This window comes from Bos indicus x Bos taurus, chromosome 4 (genome assembly GCF_003369695.1).
Source record: "Bos indicus x Bos taurus breed Angus x Brahman F1 hybrid chromosome 4, Bos_hybrid_MaternalHap_v2.0, whole genome shotgun sequence".
NCBI lineage: Eukaryota > Metazoa > Chordata > Mammalia > Artiodactyla > Bovidae > Bos > Bos indicus x Bos taurus.
Genome location: NC_040079.1, coordinates 75123103 through 75142656, shown reverse-complemented (window position 1 = coordinate 75142656; position 19554 = coordinate 75123103). Strand labels below are relative to the sequence as shown.

At 40.6% G+C, this 19554-nt stretch overlaps 1 protein-coding gene across 1 annotated transcript in view; it reads right to left on the bottom strand.

Moving 5' to 3' along the window:
- Positions 1-19554, bottom strand: part of SLC26A5 (solute carrier family 26 member 5) — a 41213-nt gene that overhangs the window by 8906 nt on the left and 12753 nt on the right. Inside the window, exons 6-14 of the mRNA XM_027539734.1 lie at positions 18654-18806; positions 16096-16178; positions 11595-11742; positions 10563-10676; positions 9511-9588; positions 8738-8833; positions 8393-8499; positions 1793-1862; positions 631-723 (exon numbers count right to left, since the gene is read on the bottom strand). Coding sequence (XP_027395535.1) covers positions 631-723; positions 1793-1862; positions 8393-8499; positions 8738-8833; positions 9511-9588; positions 10563-10676; positions 11595-11742; positions 16096-16178; positions 18654-18806 — 942 coding nt within the window. The remainder of the gene's footprint in view (positions 1-630; positions 724-1792; positions 1863-8392; positions 8500-8737; positions 8834-9510; positions 9589-10562; positions 10677-11594; positions 11743-16095; positions 16179-18653; positions 18807-19554) is intronic.

Genomic DNA, 19554 nt, shown 5'->3' with positions numbered 1-19554 from the left:
CTCTTGCCTGGAAAATCCCATGGACAGAGGAGCCTGGTAGGCTGCAGTCCATGAGGTTGCTAAGAGTCAGACACAACTAAGCGACTTCACTTTCACTTTTCACTTTCATGCACTGGAGAAGGAAATGGCAACCCACTCCAGTGTTCTTGCCTGGAGAATCCCAGGGACGGCGGAGCCTGGTGGGCTGCCGTCTATGGGGTCACACAGAGTCAGATACAACTGAAGTGACTTAGCAGCAGCAGGGTTGACTGGGAGGTTTTCCTCTTTAGTAGATAGTGTGGGGTGGAGTACTAATCATGACCAAAGGAATCCATGTATTCCCAAGAATAAGAAACTTAATTTTTTTTCTAAATATTTCTGAAACAACTATATGTATATATTAAAAGAGAAAGAATAGTGGTGTTGGTTAGCCAACAATTGAAACGTACTTAATTCCATCCACTGCCTTGTATAATTGCAAATCATTAAAATGATAAATTTTGTTACATTTTACTATAATTTTAAAAAATAGAGATGCAGAGAATGAAATCGTATAAATGATATATAGAGACATGTAAGTGACCCTCACATGCCTATCAATCTTTAGATTCCTTTCTCAGAAATAATCACTCTTAATTCCTTGTGACTCACCTTTCTTTTTAATGCATTGCTATATAAGTCACTATTTGCATAGTAAATTGGGGCATTTATTTGGAATATTTTTATTCCAGGAATTTCTTTCACCTGAAAAATAAAATGTCAGTGAATTTAATATATGGAAATATTTCAGAATCAAAACTTCAACTGCCTCCCTTTTCCAACTTGAAAATTAATACAGATGTTGCCAAGGACCCTTTGACAGAGTTTAAATAAAATGTCAGTCTAGCTGACCTACTCATGTTCTGAAGGAAGGCATGTTGAATGGAAGGCCTTTAAAAATGCACATCTTCCCATTTCTTTTAAAAGTCTTTGTTTCATTTTTTTTTAAACCATAAAATACAAAGAAGAAACTTAAAGCGAATCTAGGAGAGGGGAGCTGCCACTCAAACTGTGAGAAGCAGTCACATAAAATGAACAGAAGTGTATATTGGTTTATTCACAGAATGTAGGTAGGAGTCAAAACAGACTCAGGTGAAAATTATATCAAGAAGCCTCGTGAAATTCTGGAATGCAGATGGAAACAGGTAATCAAGCACATAATTCTTTGGAAGGGGAAAATACACCAATCCTACTAGCAGTCTAATTTATTAATATCTTACAGTGAGTCTGAGAAATTCTTCCCAAACACAAAACAAACAGATAAAACTAGTTTAAGAAGACTTTGTAAAAGATTCTACATAAGAGATTCCACATCAGAAAAGAAAATTCAAAGTCAAGGATATTTTAAGCCATGGTTTTAACCACTAAAAATGAAGCAGAAAAAAAAAAGAATTCCACAGCTCCACCACCTACATTGTACACGGTTAATGTTAGAATTTTATCACCCCTTTGAATTCATCAGAAGGAAATCACGCACATACAGACCACCCTGGCAAACAGTCTTGGTATTTTGTAAACATATACTTTAAGTCCAAGAATATATATTTATCCTCATTAAAAAAGAGGAAAAATAAATATTAAGAGACTGTGTAACTGATGTATAGTATAAACTATAAAACTGAATCCAGACAGCAAATGGAAGTTCAGACTTTTCACTCTGACCACCACACTTTCCACATCTCCACCCCTAACTCTCTATCCTGAGTAAAAATAATAATTAGCCAATCACAACATATGCTTACAACCATTTAAAGTGATAGAAAAAAGGACCTACCTCCTCATACGCATCTATATCAATGTACACATCAGTGTCAGGAAGCTGCCCAAGGACTTTGTAGCTTGGACTGCAGACAGAGAAGGAGTATTATCATGCTGACGTTCAGGTAGTGATGGAAACACAAGATTCTGCACATTTGCAAATCCGGTATGGATTTGCTAGTGACTTCAGGGATACTTGGTTCTTTTCTCTTTTTGTTTATTTGGTCCTTTTATGGTCCCTTTTCAGAAGGGCTCCACTTAAATTTGCATTCCCAGTACCATCCCAAACCTAACACATCCCACACCCCCCACCTACATACACCTCACACATATACAATTTACATACACAGCACATATGCCTCACACCACATACACACACACATAACACCACACACATGCTGGTATATACCATCCACATATTATACACACAATCTGTTGCAGACAAATGACTTAAGGATTTAAATATGGGAGGTAAAATGAGCTGTGCAGAGTTCAAACCACGTCTGGGACATGATTTCATGTCACTCGGTACACAGAATTATCTTCCTGCTCTAATTCTGAAGCAGGAGAGGGGATTTTCATTTTATTTGAAATAAGAGAACTGACTTGTGGAGCAAGAGGTTGGAGGATCAACATAAGGTGTGGGGAGAAAACAAAAAATTCAAATCAGCATAGGAGTTTCCTTAAGTTTAGTGTGAATAGATTTTTTAAAAATTTATATTTAATTGAAGGACAATTGCTTTACAATATTATGTTGGTTTCTGCTGTGTATCAACATATATCAGCCATAGGTATACATATCTCTCCTCCCTCTTGACCCTCCCTCCCACCTCCCTCCTCATCCCACCCCTCTAGGTTGTCACATAGCCCTGGTTTGAGTTCCCTAGTCATACTGCAAATTCCCACTGGCTGTCTGTTTCACATATGGTAGCGTATATGTTTCCATGCTGCTCTCTCGATCTGTCCCACCGTCTCCTCCCCGCCTCTCTGTGTCCACAAGTCTGTTCTTTATGTATGCGTCTTAACTGCTGTCCTGCAAATAGGCTCATCAGTACCACTTTTGTAGATTCCACGTATATGCGTTAATACTTGTTTTTCTCTTTCTGCTTACTCCACTCTGTATAATAGGCTCTAGGTTCATCCACTTCTTTAGAACTGACTCAAATATGTTCCTTTTTATGGCCGAGTTATATTCCATTGTATATATGTACCACAGCTTTGTACCACAGCTTCTTTATCCATTCATCTGTTTACGGACATCTAGGTTGCTTCCATGTCCTAGCTATTGTAAATAGCTGGGGTACTTGTCTTTTTCAATTATGGTTTTCTCAGGGTATATGCCCAGAAATGGGATTGTTGAGTCATATGGGAGTTTTATTCCTAGTTTTTTAAGGGATCACCATACTGTATTCCATAGTTGCTGTATCAATTTACATTCCCACCAATAGTGAAAGAAGGTTCTTTTTCTCCACCCCCTCTCCAGCATTTATTATTTGTAGATTTTTTGATGATGGCCATTCTGACAAGTGTGAGGTAGTATCTCATTGTAGTTTTGATTTGCATTTCTGTAATAATGAGTGATGTTGAGCATCTTTTCATGTGTTTATCAGCCATTTGTATGTCTTCTTTGGAGAAATGTCTGTTTAGGTCATCTTCTGCCTACTTTTTGATTGGGGTGCTTGTTTTTCTGGTGTTGGGTTGCATGAGCTGCTTGTATAATTTGTAAATTAATGCTTCATCAGTTGTTTCACTTGCTATTATTTGTATTCCTACACACTAACAACATAAAAATCAGAAAATTATTGCAACAAAAAGAAAATACCTAGCAGTAAACCTACCTACAGAATCAAAGAGTTGTATACAGAAAGTTATTAAGACTCTTATGAAAGAAATCAAAGATGATGTAAAACAGATGGAAAGATAGTCCATGTTGCTGGGTTGGAAGAATCAATATTGTGAAAACGACTATACTACCAAATGCAGACTACAGATTCAATGCAATCCCTGTCAAATTACCAATGGCATTTTTCACAGAACTAGAACAAAAAACTTCACAATTTGTATAGAAACACAAAAGACTTCACATAGGCAAAGCAATCTTGAAAAAGAAGAATGAAGCTGGAGGAATCAACCTTCCTGACCTCAGATTATACTACAAAGCTACAGTCACCAAGACAACATGATACTGGCCCAAAAACAGAAACACAGACCAGTGGAACAAGATAGAAGCCCAGAGATGAACCATGCACCTATGGGCACCTTATCTTTGACAAAGGAGTCAAGAATATACAGTGGGGAAAAGACAGTCTCTTCAATAAGAGGCACTGGGAAAATTAGACAGCTATGTGTAAAACAATGAAATTAGAACGCTTCATAACAGCATATACAAAGATAAACTCAAAATGGATTAAAGACCTAAACATAAGACCAGAAACTATAAAACTCACAGAGGAAAACATAGGCAGAACACTCTATGACATAAATCACAGCAAGATCCTCTATGACCCACCTTCTAGAATAAAGGAGATAAAAACAAAAATAGACAAGTGGGACCTACTTAAACATAAAGGCTTTTGCATAGCAAAGGAAACTATAAATAAGGTGAAAGGACAACCCTCAGAATGGGAGAAAATAATAGCAAGTGAGTAGATTAAAAAAAAATTATTTATTGATTTCTTTGGCTGTGCTGGGCCTTAGCTGTGGGATGTGGGATCTTTCATCTGCACAGTGGGATGGGAGATCTTTAGTTGCAGCATGTGGACTCTCTCTCACAGCATGTGAGATTTTGTGTTCCTTGACCAGGAATTGAACATTGCCCTTGCATTGGGAGTGTAGAGTCTTAGCTACTGGACTGCTAACAAAGTCCCAAATGAAGAGATTTTAAACATTATTTTTCAAGAACACAAATTCCTATATCTTTACAGTCTGGATCAAAGTAGACAGTGAAATGATGATAGGTACTATTTCTTAAACATCTGATATTACCTTATTATAGCCCATTAAACATATACTGGGTTTATTTCTGCCATCATGTGGAAGAGAAACTGAAGTCCAGTGGGGTTAGGTAAGCTGTTCAAGTTAGAGAGCTTGGCAGACCCAGAATATGGCTCAAGGTCTTTTCTTTGACATTTCATGACCTTGTTACCATGCTCTGGTATTCCTCAGCATGTATGTACAACTGCTTTGTGAGTTAGAATCTACAGCAGAAATGTCACAGGTTTTTCTAGGTGGGTTCCCTCAACAAACATTCAGAGAACACACAATCATGTGCTGGTTCTGGGCTCCAGGAATCTCACCTCTACAATTAAGTTGCTCATGCTCACAGTCTAGTGATGACTGTGGACAAATATAACACCAAGAACATACTGTAGACAAGAAGAAAGGTTCTCAGCTGAGTTCACAATTATGAGAAAACCTTTTAAAAGAGACTCAAAATGTTGTCCATATGTTGCAATCTAGTTGCCAGGGGGCAGGGGTGAGTAGGGGTTAACACACAGACCATAGGTGGCAACAGTGGTAAAGAACCTGCCTGCCAAAGCAGGAGACATCAGAGATGAGGGTTTGATCCCAGGGTCGGGAAGAGGCCCTGGAGGAGGAAGTGGCAACTCACTGCAGTATTCTTGCCTGGAGAATCCCATGTACAGATGAGCCTGGAGATTTACAGTCCACAGGGTAGCAAAGAGTTGGAGGTAACTGAAGTGACTTAGCATATGGACCACACAAAACACAAGTAACCTGGAGACATGCGAGGTGCTGGAGGACCAGAGCACTGCTGTGGGCACACAGGGGAGGAGGAGCACTCTCTGGCTGGGTGAGCGGGGTCTCAGTGTATGAGGACTTCAACAGACAGATGCGGAAAAGTCTTCCCGACCAGCTGGAGCAGCACTGAAAACCCTCAGGTCTAAATACTCCTTGTTTCTTTTCTAATCACCCCAAGGAGCAAGAAAGTCTTTCTTTATGAACTCTGATGGGGTTTTATCTGGCCATTTCTTATGCTTATTATCACTTGTACCTTGCTTATGGTTACTGAAGCACTTATAACCATGCATTTCAATTTCTTAAAGATGGATTATAAAATGCTCTTTAAGAATTAGCCTCTGGATTTACAAAAACTCATATTTGAATCATTGTCTACCATTTGCTATATGATCTTAATCAATCTAGGCCCAAGTTTCCACATCTGTGAAATGGGGATGCTAATAGTCATCGGTATATAAGGATGAAATGATACAAAGCATGGATCTTTGCACAGAGCCAGGCACATAACCACACTAATTTAATGCCACCATTACTTCATTACCATGATTAGCATCATCATCATCATTATGAATCTATCATTCTTAGGAGAGTGAAGCCTTTTTGAATGGAAGGGCCATGTTTTATTTACTGCGATATCCCTTAGCCTAGCATCTCTATGAGAACATAGAACTCCTTGAAAAAAATTTATCCAATTAAGATTATAATTTTTAAGAAAAGCTTATAATTATTTTAATATGTCTCCCCCCACCTCAGTTGTGGGGGGGGAAGCTGAATTTCTGTCACATTTATATCATTGCCCACATCACCTACAGGAAGGAGGTATCCTGAACTATTTGCTGATGAACTGACTGTCCCTTAAGCTTGTTGGCTATGAGGGAATCTGGGTGTTTGGAAGACAAGCAAAGCCAATGAAGCACTAGCCCTCTCTGGACAGCCTGCTCCAATTACAGAAAAAGATTAGCAGCTGAAAACAAACAAGTAGCCTGAGTAGTGGCTCCCCAAACTCTAACCGACAAAGACCCAGCCCAATCACCAACAGGGACAAAACATAAAAAATGAACTTTACTAAATCATTTGGGAGAGAAAAAGAAGCAGAGCATTAAAAAAAAAACCTAACTTTAAAATTTATGATAAGAAATCACAAACTACTATTTGGGTGAAAAAAAAAAGTGAAAAAAAATCTTGAATTCTATACCATGGCTTCTTAAAGGGTATTTGTTGTTGTTTAGTTGCTAAGTCATGTCTGACTCTTTGGGACCTCATGGACTGCAGCATGCCAGGCTTCCCTTTCCTTCATTATCTCCCAGAGTTCATTCAGACTCATGTCCATTGAGTCAGCGATGCCATCCAACCATCTCATCCTCTGTCATCCCTTTCTCCTCCTGCCCTCAAGTTTTCCCAGCATCAGGGTCTTTTCCAGTGAGTCAGCTCTTTACATCAGGTGGCCAAAGTATTGAAGTTTCAGCTTCAGCATCAGTCCTTCCAATATTCAGGGTTGATTTCCTTTAGGATTGACTGGTTTGATCTCCTTGCTGTTCAAGGGACTCTCAAGAGTCTTCTCCAGAACTATTGTTTGAAAGCATCAATTCATTGGTGCTCAGCCTTCTTTATGGTCCAACTCTCACATCCCTACATGACTGCTGGAAAAACCACAGTTTTGGCTATATGGACCTTTGTCTGTATCTATATCATAAAAGATAAAGATATTTTAAAACCATGATGTTCACTAAAGCTCTGAGATAAAGAAATCTTGCATGTACTAATAATGTCTTTATGAAAACAAGTAGGGGACTTCTTTTTACATAAAAATGAGTGACAGGGTAGAGTTTGTTATGAAAACAGTGTAATTCTTATCTTGAGTTTAGATTCCACATGTTAACATTTCCCTTTATGTAGTTTTTGATGAAAATGCTCATTTCCTTCCTTCAGAGTGGGAAGCATCCCACCATTCTCCATCTAGCAGCTCTTCAATAAACCACAATCAAAACTTTAAGAACTATCACATGATTTGCAACTACAGGCAAAAGCAGACTAACCTCATTTTCATTCCTCCTGTGTTAAATTTGTTGGGTGCATAGTATGAGTCAGGCACTGTGCTAGGCTCTTCACATGCATTATCCTCATCTGAACCTCACTGTGACTCTCTGAGGGAGCAAGCATTAGACTCATTTTATAGAGGCAGAGACCGACGCTGTCATGTAAAATGACAGAGTATATAGAGGGTGAAAGCCGGGACTTGAATCCAGGGTTGTCTGACTCCAAAGTCAGGCTATTTGGAAACAATATTTCTTTATTTTTTCTTCGTAGTGAGTTATTTATTTATCATGAATACACTATTTTTTTTAAAAAAAGTTCTTTTATACCTTCTCCATTGGGCTCAGCTTCCTGCTAGGAGAAGAGATGACAGGTGATAACAGTTCAGGGTGGAGGAAGGAGCAGCTGAAGCCCCACATATGGTAACTTGCTGCCAGAGTCTGCTCCACATCATCAAAACCTATGTCAGCACTCAGTGCCAAAGACTGCAAGAATACATAGTTCATTCAGAAGAGCGCAAGGAAGCCAGGGGGCCACAGGGGCTGGAGTGGGAGGAACCGTGAGACAAATTGGGCTCTTTTCAAAAAGTCACTAATGTAATTATACACTGTGACAGAATAGAGCATCTGGCAACATCCTATTGAGTTTTTCATTTGTCATTTTGTTTATTTAGCCAGCAAGCCCAGTGAGTCCTCAGCTCCCTCTCACGCAGACCAGAAGTAATCAAAGAGCTTTCTTTGACCAGGTTGAGCTTTGGTCTGTATCTAAAGTCACTGTTGAAGTGTCAGGCAGAAAACACAACCAAGCCAATCTGCACTCTCACCTCTGTGTTCTGTAAATCACAGTCAGCAGTGCGATGATCACAGCAGTAATCAAACCATAGTCCAGTCCCAGGAACAAGGAGGAAACAAAAGTGGTAAGCCAGATGGTCTAAACAAAAGACAGAGAGGTTTAGGTAGAATCATGTGAAAAACTTCCTGAGTCTCACACACACACACACACACACACACATACAGTACTTAGCCTTGCTTAACTGGATACTGCATATAATAACTGGCCACAGTAACTTATCTTTCTCACATTTTTACCAGCAACAATTCATTTGTTGCTATGACATACTCATTTGTTGCTATGACATACTCACCTAACAATCACTTTTGTTACTTACCAGCTCTATTTTGCTGGTTCTCCAGAAAAAGGGGAGATCTGAGAATTGCATAAACATTCCTTTCAGGTTGACGATCACAATGGCCGACAGCACAGCCTGAAACACAGCACATCCACACTTGCCTCTCCTCTTGTGTCCAGAGACCCCCTGATACACTGTGTCCTCAGGAGCCTTGCTGGCTCCTCACTGTCCTCCTGCTGCCCTCCCCACATCCTCTCTCCACTCACTTCCTACACAGCAGTCATGGTACACTTGGAGCCAAGAATACCTGGATTTTCAGGACTTGGTTAGCTAAAATGGCCCTGGAAAACCAGGTTTAGATCCTAGTAGCAAACCTGTATGGTGGCCAGGAGGTTTAGCATTCAATGGTACTCAAGGAATGATTTCCCCCATGGTCTTCCTGCATCATGAGTTTTCTACTCTATATTGTTCCTAAGTTCTACTAGATTAAATGTTTTATGAGTGTAGGCCATCTCAAATTTTTAATAGAAGTATAAGGTCATAGAAGATCAGAGAGAAGGGACCTTGGAGATAAGCCAAACCCAAACCTCCACTTTGTGGATAAGGAAACAGAACCAGAGATGTTGAGAAGGCTTCCCGTAGGTCCGTGTTGGCAGATTGCGGAAGAGGATATTGACCCTAGTGTTGACCCTTTTTGCTACTACCCTACTAGGGTTATAGTAAAAACCCACGAGAGTCACAAATATATCAACTAACAAAACTGTAAAATCTCTACACATGGAAAAACCTCTCACCAAGTCCAAGGTACACACCTGAGGTAGTGATTCAAAGAGAAATCCAGTGGCTAATATGACCAGCAGAATCATTAGTGAAGCCAAACAACCTGCAAGCTGGAAGAGAAAAGACACATGGAAGGGGCTTTTAGGAGACTTGAGTGAAAAGTGGGACATAGGTTCCTCTTAGTCTCTTGAAAATCACTATGGAAAGATATGGCTTCACATAAGTCAGCCATACCATTACATAAACCTGTAACTGTTTCCCACTGTTTCTGAGGTTTTGGTTCCTCTTAGAGCCTTCAGGTGAAAGTCGCTCAGTCATGTCCGACTCTTTGTGACCCCATGGACTACACAGTCCATGAAATTCTCCTGGCTAGAACACTGGAGTGGGCAGCTGTTCTCTTCTCCAGGGGATCTTCCTAACCCAGAGACTGAACCCAGGTCTACCACATTGCAGGTGGATTCTTTACCAGCTGAGCCACCAGGAAGTCTTTTAGCCTTTAAACAGAAGCTGAAATGCTTAAAGACTCTGAATGAAATGCCCATGCAGTGGTGGAGAAAAGGAGATATGGTGCAGACCTAAGACACACAGGGGCCAGAAGAGTTCAGACATGGCTTTGCTGTCCATTTGCAGTAGCCACGTGTGGTTATTTCATTTGTAAAAAGTAAATTAAATAAAATTAAAAATTCAGGTCTTGGTTGCGCTAGCCACATTTCAAGTGCTCGAGAAGGTCATGTGACTAGTGGCTGCCATACTGGACAGTACAAATATCGAACATTTCCATCACTGCAGAAAGTTCTATGGAACGGGGCTGGCAATCTGCCCACACTCACTCTCAGGCTTTCATGACAACATCCTATGTCTGAACCTTGAGGTTTACTGGTAGCCAGGAGTGTTAATTTTTTTGATTTGACTGGTGAATATACTCCTTTTCTGTAGATTCAGTTCCTTGTGATTTGCTTCAACAATCATGCCTTTCTCTGATTCATACACAGCTCACTGGAGCATGGATCTTCAGGCAGAATATAATCAGGAGATTAGTTTATCATGCAAATCACCAGACCTTAGGTGCCAGCGGCATACACACCTGTGTCTTCCCTCCAGTTCCCTCCTGAACAAGGCTTCGAGACAAGGAGCATGAAATTGAAAAAGTCTGGAAGAGTGAGCCAATAGAATTGCACAGTCCCAAGGCAATGAGCTCCTTTTCCATGTGGAAGGAAAGCACAAAAGAGGTCAGTTATTTTTCAGGAAGACAGGCTTGATGACCCATTTAATGGACATCTTCAACAGTACGGACTGTCTATTCATTCTCTTTCCAGATATAAAAATTTGTTTAGCATGAGTTCAAAATAGGAATTTTTGCATAATTTAAGGTAGGAGAAAAACATTTTGAATTTTTATTGTGTTAGAGATAAATGCTGTGATCATCACCTAGCCCCCTCTTTCTTAAACACACTCTCTACACAATTAATATTTTTGTTTTTAAAAGAAAACTACAGCAACAGGGACAAAATATTTTTGACGTTTAAGAGAAAATTATTGGTGGATAGGACTACTGGCATCTTTAAATGCCTGGGCTCATGTTCATCCAGGAACCCACGCCAGTGTCCTCTTTCGACCAGTGAGTGAGTCTTTTTCTCAGGGCAACTTCTGGTCTTCCTAGTTGGATCACTGTGTCTCACACAAACATAGAACATCTAGTCTCCTCTTAGAACTACACAGTGTTACAGTAACACTTCAAGCCCAACTAATGGCTCATTCAGATTAAATAATTTGTTCAGATTAAATAATTTATCTGCAGCTATCTTATAAAAGATGGCAGCAAATAATATATTCGAGTGAAGAATCATAAACTCAAAGTTTAATGAACAAAGAGAAAGCTTCTGAGTAGAGTAAAAATGGTTCTGGAAAAATATTAGTCTCTCAAGCTCTGGGCTTTAAAGTAGGGACAGCACCTAGAGGAGTTTGGCAAACTGTAAACTTCAGAGTGGAGATTTCACCGACTGATGAAGTGAGGTAGGATTCAGTACCTCAGTACTCTGATGATTTAATGCCTCGCACAGTAGAGTAAGATGACCATACCGCTAGGAAGCATCTGCAGGAAATTAATTATTTTTACCTGATTGCCATCAACCTGGTAGCCATGCTTATTTGCCAAGGTCTTGGCCATTGAGATGGTGACTGAGAATCCAACGATGGCTATGGCAATGGCATCCACGTACACGAGGTGGAAGAGGCTGGTGTCTGGATTGGCTGGAGGTAGCAGCCTGAAAAGTGAAGCTGACTTTAACCTGGGTGTTGTGACCATTGGAAAAAACCATGCAGCTAGAGGGCAGCATTTTAGTAGGGGGAGGGGCACTATCTGCAGATGAGGTAATCAGCACTTGGGTACTTGTTCCTGGGCAAAAAGCAGGGCCCTCTTTGACGCACAGGTTCTTTCCAGGCCGCACCCCCAGAGTGTCAGCTTTCAACCTGAATGGGTTATCAGCAGAGATCCAATGCCATTTTATTTAGAAAAGGAGTAACCCCATACCTCACGGCTCCCTGTATGGCAGGTGTAAGTAAGACTCAAGAGTAGGAAGAAGAGAGGGTCAGTGAAGCGCTCAGATGCCACAAGACATTCAAACCAAAACAGAGGTGAGGAGGGAGCTGGATAAGGCTATCTTATTGGAGAATTACTACTGTCTAGGCAACACCAGGGATACTCACTGCTCTCCCTTGCTATTTGATGTAAGGACTCTGCTTTTCCCCCCACATCCCTTTAGGTGAGTTTCTCACATGGGAAAGGAGCAGCAGCAGATTATACTCCTTGGGTCTCACCTGGGAACCCTAGGAGTCTGGAGGGGCCATAAATATGACTCCTGGAGCGTCCTAATGGGGAACCTAATTTTGTGGTCCATTCCTATAGTTTGGAACCTTTGTCCTAAAAGACAGAATAGGTATTCCCTGGAATTGTATGGGGGAAAGGGCAATAGAGGTTTTCAAAGGCACCTGCTCCAATTCAAGGCATTGGGCTAAATAATAATAACATCAATTAACTGATGCACAGCATTATATTTTTATAGTCATTTATTAGTGCTTCTTTTTGTGCCAGGTTCTGTGTTTACCTATCTCTAATAGCACAGTGAGCTAGGCACCATTATAATCCCCATTTTACAGATGAGGAAAATGAGGCATGGTGAGGTCAAGCAATTTGTCCAAGATCAAAGGACTTATCTACCAAGTTCAACAAAAACTGTGAAGAACCTGCCTCTCCGTGTTATTTCTCATACTGTGTCATATCATGATGAAGGGGTTGTCTCAGGTTCTGGGGTAAGGGAAAGGGAGGGGAGCAAAGGAAAGGAACCTAGCATGTGTTAAACTCAAGTTATGTGCTGCATGCTTGACAAATGGCATCTCATTTGTCCTTACAACAATCCTTTTACATAGGTGTCATTATTATCCCAATTTATAGGTAAAAAAATGGGATATTAGCAGAGTTAAGTGATCTGCTGAAGACAGAGCTGGGATCAGACCCAGGAGGTCTGACTATAGAACTTACTGTCTTTCCCTGCAACTTTGCTGCATAAGCATTAATCAGGAGAGAAGGCATGGCAGCAGGTTTGGGTCTGAGGAATAAGAATATGAGAAAAGAATGTATGCAGCAATGAATTAAGAGAAGGAACGTGAACCAAGGAATGTGATATATTGCCATGAATGGGATCTTTTTAACAGTCATCTATCAATTTCTGGACACTGTATTGTGTATTTAAGTGTGTGTGCCTGTGTGTGTGTGTGGTTAAGTGTGGTAGTTACAGCAGTGTTTTCTAATACAATCACTAACAATTCCTCCCTTACATGTGTGTGCTGCTCCCATATCTAGATGTCATCTGTTTCCCCTCTAGTTGAATCTGGGCTGGCCATTTGATTTGCTTTGACCAGAACGTGGTGGGAGTGATGCTGAATAAGTGCGGTAAGCCACTTGGCAGCTTCTGCTCTTCTGTCCTGTTGGCCTGAGCCGACACACAGAGACCCTGGCTACCCTGCTGGAGACCTGTGTGGAGAGAAGATGCCAGCCAGCCCTCAGCTGTTCCAGCCACTGTAGCTGAGCTGTCAGACAGAGGTCCTCTTGGTTCCTCCAGCCCTAGTCATCTCTTTAGAGTCTGTGGCTGCCTGAGAGATCCTAAGAGAGACAATCACTCAGTTGAGCCTCACCTACACGGACAAACTGTGAGCCAATAAACCACTGTTGCTTGGCAATGAGGCTCATATATCACTGAAGTGGTATGACTGTACATAGATAGGATGTTAGACAGGCATTATTGGTTTCCTGCCTGGTTTTGAGCAAAGTTCCATAAAGATAAGGTTTCTGGGAAGCCAAGTTTCAAAACGGAACTTTTTTTTTTTAAGGTTTAGCTTTTACTAATAGAGGGAAAGCATATTTGGGTATAATGCAATAGGGAAAGTAAGGTATTAGGTAGGAATTATGGTGGCATGTGAATTTTAAAAAGGAGAAATCTAAGTGTAAAAATTCACCATGTAAATTACTTGTGATTAGTTATTGAATAGGGTTATCTATTGGATCCAAAGACTTGTGTTTATCACATGACTAACTATGTTAGTGACGCAGGTGTGAGGTAATGGAAAGATCACACAACTGGGTATCAGAAGACTGAGTTCTGACTCCAGGCTGGGACTCACTGAACTGCACTCACATCTCTCAAATGTCACCTTCCCTGACACCCTACCTAAAAGAGCAACCCCAGCCCCTCCTGTCTCTTACCCGGCTTCCCCTGTCTTACGGCATGTCTCACCACTGATGTACTGCCTATTTCTCCTAGTAGAATATCAGCTCCATGAGAGCAAAGACTTTTTTGCTTCCATGTTCACTTCTGTTTTTAACTCCTGTGTCCCTAGCACTTAGTAGGCATTCAACAAATATATGCTGAATAATTGAGAATAAATGAACTTTTTAATCTGCTAAGTGAGGATAACACGTCAACAGTGTTATTGTGAGCCATCAATTGACATGGGGGTATAAAAGTACTTAAAAAATTATAAGTCCAAGTAGAAAAGCAAGGATTATCACTGTTATACTTTTAAATGAGTCATAAGTAACTCATTTATGATAGCAATTCATTGAAGCTGAGTGCAAGCTTCCTCCTTCAATATTTGCTCCCTGGGTGAACTTTGGCTTGGAGAGCAACTCCTCCTCCCTGGGCTTCCCTGGAGATTCTTAGCTGGTCCCTGGGGCAAGCCCTGATGGAATATGCCAGGTTCTTTCAATATCCAACATCTGGGCAAATGTCTGACTCTGTTCTTTTGCAAGGAGAGGACAGGGTGGGTGGCAAGAAACAGACGGTACCAGGGACAAAAAGACAGAGACACACAGAGAGATACAGAGAGAGCCAGAGATGATCAAGGAGGGACAGATGAGACCAGGAGAGGCTCGTAGTCACTCTTACTCCTTTAAATATAAAAAATAATAGTAAAATTAAAAAAATGTAGAATTAGATAAGAGAAAAACAGATGAAGCAAAGCAGCAATATGTGGTCTAAAACAAGAAAACTGGTTGAAATAATGAGCCACAGGGCTTTCAATTAACATGTCTAGACCATGCACTGTGTGCCAGGTGCTACGTGGACCGCTTTACCTGCACTTCACCAGAGGTCTCACAACTGCCCCTCGGAGAGTCACTAATTACCATGCTTACTTGGCAGAGGAGGAAACTGAGGCTTTGAGATGGTATGTGACTTGCCCAAGGTCACAAAGCTAGTAAGTGACAGGCTAGATTAAGGTCATTTTGCTTTTAACTCCTATGCTACCCAGGAAGATATCTATTAATAAAAAACTGGTAAGTGCTATATAGGAAAAAAAATGAAAAACCACATGCCATTGTTGGTGGGACTGTAAAATGGTGCAACAATTATGGAAAACAGTATGGAGGTTCTCAAAAAGTTAAACTAGAACTATCATATGATCTAGCAATCCCACTTCTATGTGTATATCCAAAACAACTAAAAACAGGGTCTTCAAGAGATATTTGTATACTCATGCTCATAGCAGGATCAGTCACAATAGCTAAAAGGTGGAAGCAACCCAAATGTCCATCAATGAATGAATGGATAAACAAAGCGTGGTACAGACACACTGTGGAATTTTATTCCACTTTAAAGAGGAAGGAAATCCTGTCACATGCTGTAACATGAACCTTGATGATATTATGCTAAATGAAATAAGCCAGTCATGAGTACTAAAATAATCAGATTCATAGAGATAGAAAGTAGGGGCTGGAGGAAAAGCAGAAAGGAGAGTTATTGTTTAACAGTACAGAGTTTCAGATTTGCAAGGTGAAAAAGTTCTGGAGATCTGTTTCACAACAATGTGACTGTACTTAGTATACTGAACTATGCACTTAATGATTAAAATGGTGAATTTTATGTTATTATTATTATTTTTACCACAATAACCTCTGCCACACATACACAAGCTAAAAAAAAACACAAAACCTCCAAACCCTTTTAGCTATTTGATATATAGGAGAAAATGATTTTTCATTTCAAGAACATTAAAGTAGGAGATATAAGATATCCATCCACTGATTATTCAAGTCACACTGTTACTTATAACTATTTTCCTACCCCAGAGGAAGTGTGCCAACGACATCCACATTGTACGATTCATGCAGGTTAAACCCAGCCGAAATGCCAGTTCCCATAACCACCTGAAAGAGACACAAACCTGAATGCACTCTGAGAAATAAACATTCAAACATCACAAAAATAAGCTTCAAAGAACTTGTTAGCCAAGCCAAATCTATTCTCACACTTTCAGTTTTAAAAAGAATTATAGTCAGCTCCCAGCATTTCTAACTTCTTCTAATGACCTTCTCCACAACATTAAGGTGGACTCTACAGTCTCCTTGTGACCTGGAATTCTTTCCTCTTTACTTTGCTCTGTTTCATCCTGAGGCACTTGGCTAGTTGGCTCCAAACAGAAAGAAGCCGTAAAACCTTCTAGGAGTTGGCTTTGCATTTAGGGCAAGTAAGATGAGGCTCCGGCCAAGGTGGCACAAACAAAGGATATGAAATATGTCTTGTGAGGGTGATACAGTGACAGTGTATCATTGTAAAAGGTATGTTTGGATCTACAATGGTGGATCAGCGTCCTGTAGACTGTGTCTCCAGGACAGCAGGACCAAGGTGCCCACCAGCACCTCCAGAAGCATGGCTGTCTTCTCCCATGTCTGTGGCAGAGTCAGAGCGAAACCGCCTGTCACTAAGTGTACTTATATATAAGGTTTTCTGGATTTAGTCTGTGTGTGAAGTACAAGCCTCAGTGAGCTACAAGAAGAGAAAATAACAGGAGAGATGGCAACTTTCTTCATCCCAAAGAACAACTGCCTGTAGAATTTTCTGAGTGGGTTACTCAGGAATAGGGGTGGCCAGAGAAGGGAGCCAGTCCCCCATGGAAGGGCCTGCTGCAAGGAACCAACAAGAAGGTAAGCTCATGATTAGACACAGCAGCCTGCGAGGTCAAGGGCATGGCTGCTTCTGGCCCCATGACGAAATGCCTCCTCTTTGTTGGTGGTAATGTCTGCCACCCTTAACTGCATCTGTTGTGCATCTCAAACTGGGGGAGTGCCCCCAAATTCAAATCCACAGGATACACATGGCTCAAGTTTCTGGAGCATCAACTTTATGCAGTGGTAAATAATTTAAACCACAGCTTTCCTACCAACACACACAGATGCATTTTGAAACAGAATACAAAACCCCAAACAATTTTATGATAAAGAAAGTTTATGTTTAAAGAGAGTCATGTAGATACTGTTCCCAAGTTTCCAGCATGGCTTTCTTCTTCCTTGCTCTGAGGAACACACAAATAAGTAAAACACCCAAAACCCCAAAAAACACAGGTTCACCATAATTACAATGAAAGAATTCTGGAGAACCACTGCTCTGGGAAACATGAAGGAAACCTTAAATGGAATCTGGAAAGTGGACAGAGCTAGAAACCTCGGCCAGAAAAAACAATCTTCATTATTTACTTCATGATTAGGGCTTGTCCTTCTCCTTTGCCATGCAAGGGAGCTGAGAACCTCCTGTTGTTCTCCAAGAGGAAACAGGAACCCTGTGTCAAACCCCAGTGATAGAACAGGTCTTGAGATGATGAGAAACAGTCCTATTTGGGTGTAGATGAGATGAAAGCAAGGAAGAGGATCAAAGGCACTGGCTTCCTTGTGAGCTATACCAGCTGGTAGGTTTTGGGGCTGGAACTTCTTGCTAAATTTGGATCCGATACCTATCCTTTTTATTTCTTCTCCTGTGGGTTCCCAAACTATACACCAAAGTGCCCCAGGGTCCCAAGGAGAGCTCATTCTCTGTGAGACTTTCATGGGAAATAGGGACACCTGTCAGATACTAGGCAAACTTCTAGTTTGAGTAGTTCACAGTTTCCACATTAGTTCCTACTACATTGGTTTCAGTCATACCAAAGGTTTGCAAACTTTGGTCGCTGTGATTTAGAAAACAAGTACTACACAAAGATCAAAAGTGCACAGGAAATGAGGGTGGTGGCGTCTGACTGGCAAGTTTAAAGGGTTGTGCAGTGTCCACAAGCCACACAAATTCATTAATAAATTGCTGTAGTTATTTAAGAATGTAATAACACTTTATTTCAATTTATATGCATTATTTTTACACACAGTTCTTAAGTTGTCAGACATAAATATACATTAAATTATTTGGATTTGATTACTTAGTAAATGGAACTATTAGTTAGGTTTTTTTTTTTTGACCTATGAGTGCCAAGAATTAACAAAGTTTGGGAACCTTTGTCTTTTGCTCTTTCCAAACTAGAAACAGCTTAGTTTTCTCAAGTCATTAAAGTATTACATATTCATTATAAAACAATTAGACAATAAAAACTCTGAGAAAGGAAAATCTCCATAATTTCACTCAGATAATTTACATTCACGTTTTGTGGATAGTCTTCATCTATATTTTAAAAGTCACCCATGCCTATGTTTTAGTGCTTTTATTTGTTTGTCACTGTATTTGTAAAAGTTCCCCTTGACAAACTCCAACCTTCTCTTGGAGGAACAGAGAGAAAAAAAAGTCTAACTTCTCTCTCCCCTGTCCCACTTCAAAACCCTTCACAGAAACAGCTAGGTGAACGTGGCTGGAAGTTGACTTACCGCAAAGAACTCTAAAGGAATGGGTGCTGGCAATTTCTCTTTAAATCTCTCATTAAACTCCTTGCCACCCAACAGCAAACCAAAAACCATCAGCCCAACGCCTAGGGAACACACGTTGAGGTTTTTAACATTCTGCAACACAGCAACTGTACTCTGTAACACAGTGAACACGGGAGGTTACATCAGGCAGTAGCCCCTGAACAGACAGTCCAGTGCTCTAATTCACACTAGCCATCCCAGTAGCGGATGTTTCCAGTTTACACTTCTCAGGCTGAAATCTCTCTCTTCGCAGCTTTCACCACTAGGAGTCACTTTTACCCAGCTATACAACTTTGTAGTTGTAATATCTAACCAACAATCATATATTACAGTGTTTTTTGCTACACTAATGTCTCAATGTAGAATTGTAAAATTCAGAACAGTCACCCTGAAGCTGAGTACTGAGCATTAGGAAAGGACCATGGGTTATATCAGCATAATTATCTGAAAGCAAATATACAGAAAAGCTTTTAGGAACGGAAAGCGGGAGAAATCATTTTTAGCAGATGAAAGATGAATCAGGTGAGCTTCGAAGGCAAGAGAGTAGATGAAACTTAGAAAGAAGCCCAGGAAACTTAAGAGAAGAAAGCCACTTAATTGTCTCCTAAGGCTGCAGTCTTGGCACCCCATGTACAGTCAGTACTCTTCTGGACCCTGGGCAAGTAGATGACCGCCGAGCCCAGGCTACAAACCTTTCTTATCAACGCCTAGAGCATTCTCTGGTGTGCTTCTCTGTCCTATTTCCTTTGTGACATGGCACTTTGAGAAATCTCTGAGTAAGAAGCATGTTACCAGCTATTATGGGAAATGAAGAATTTAGATATTTAGGAACTATTCCCACAGTTGGAGGCTTCTCAAGTGG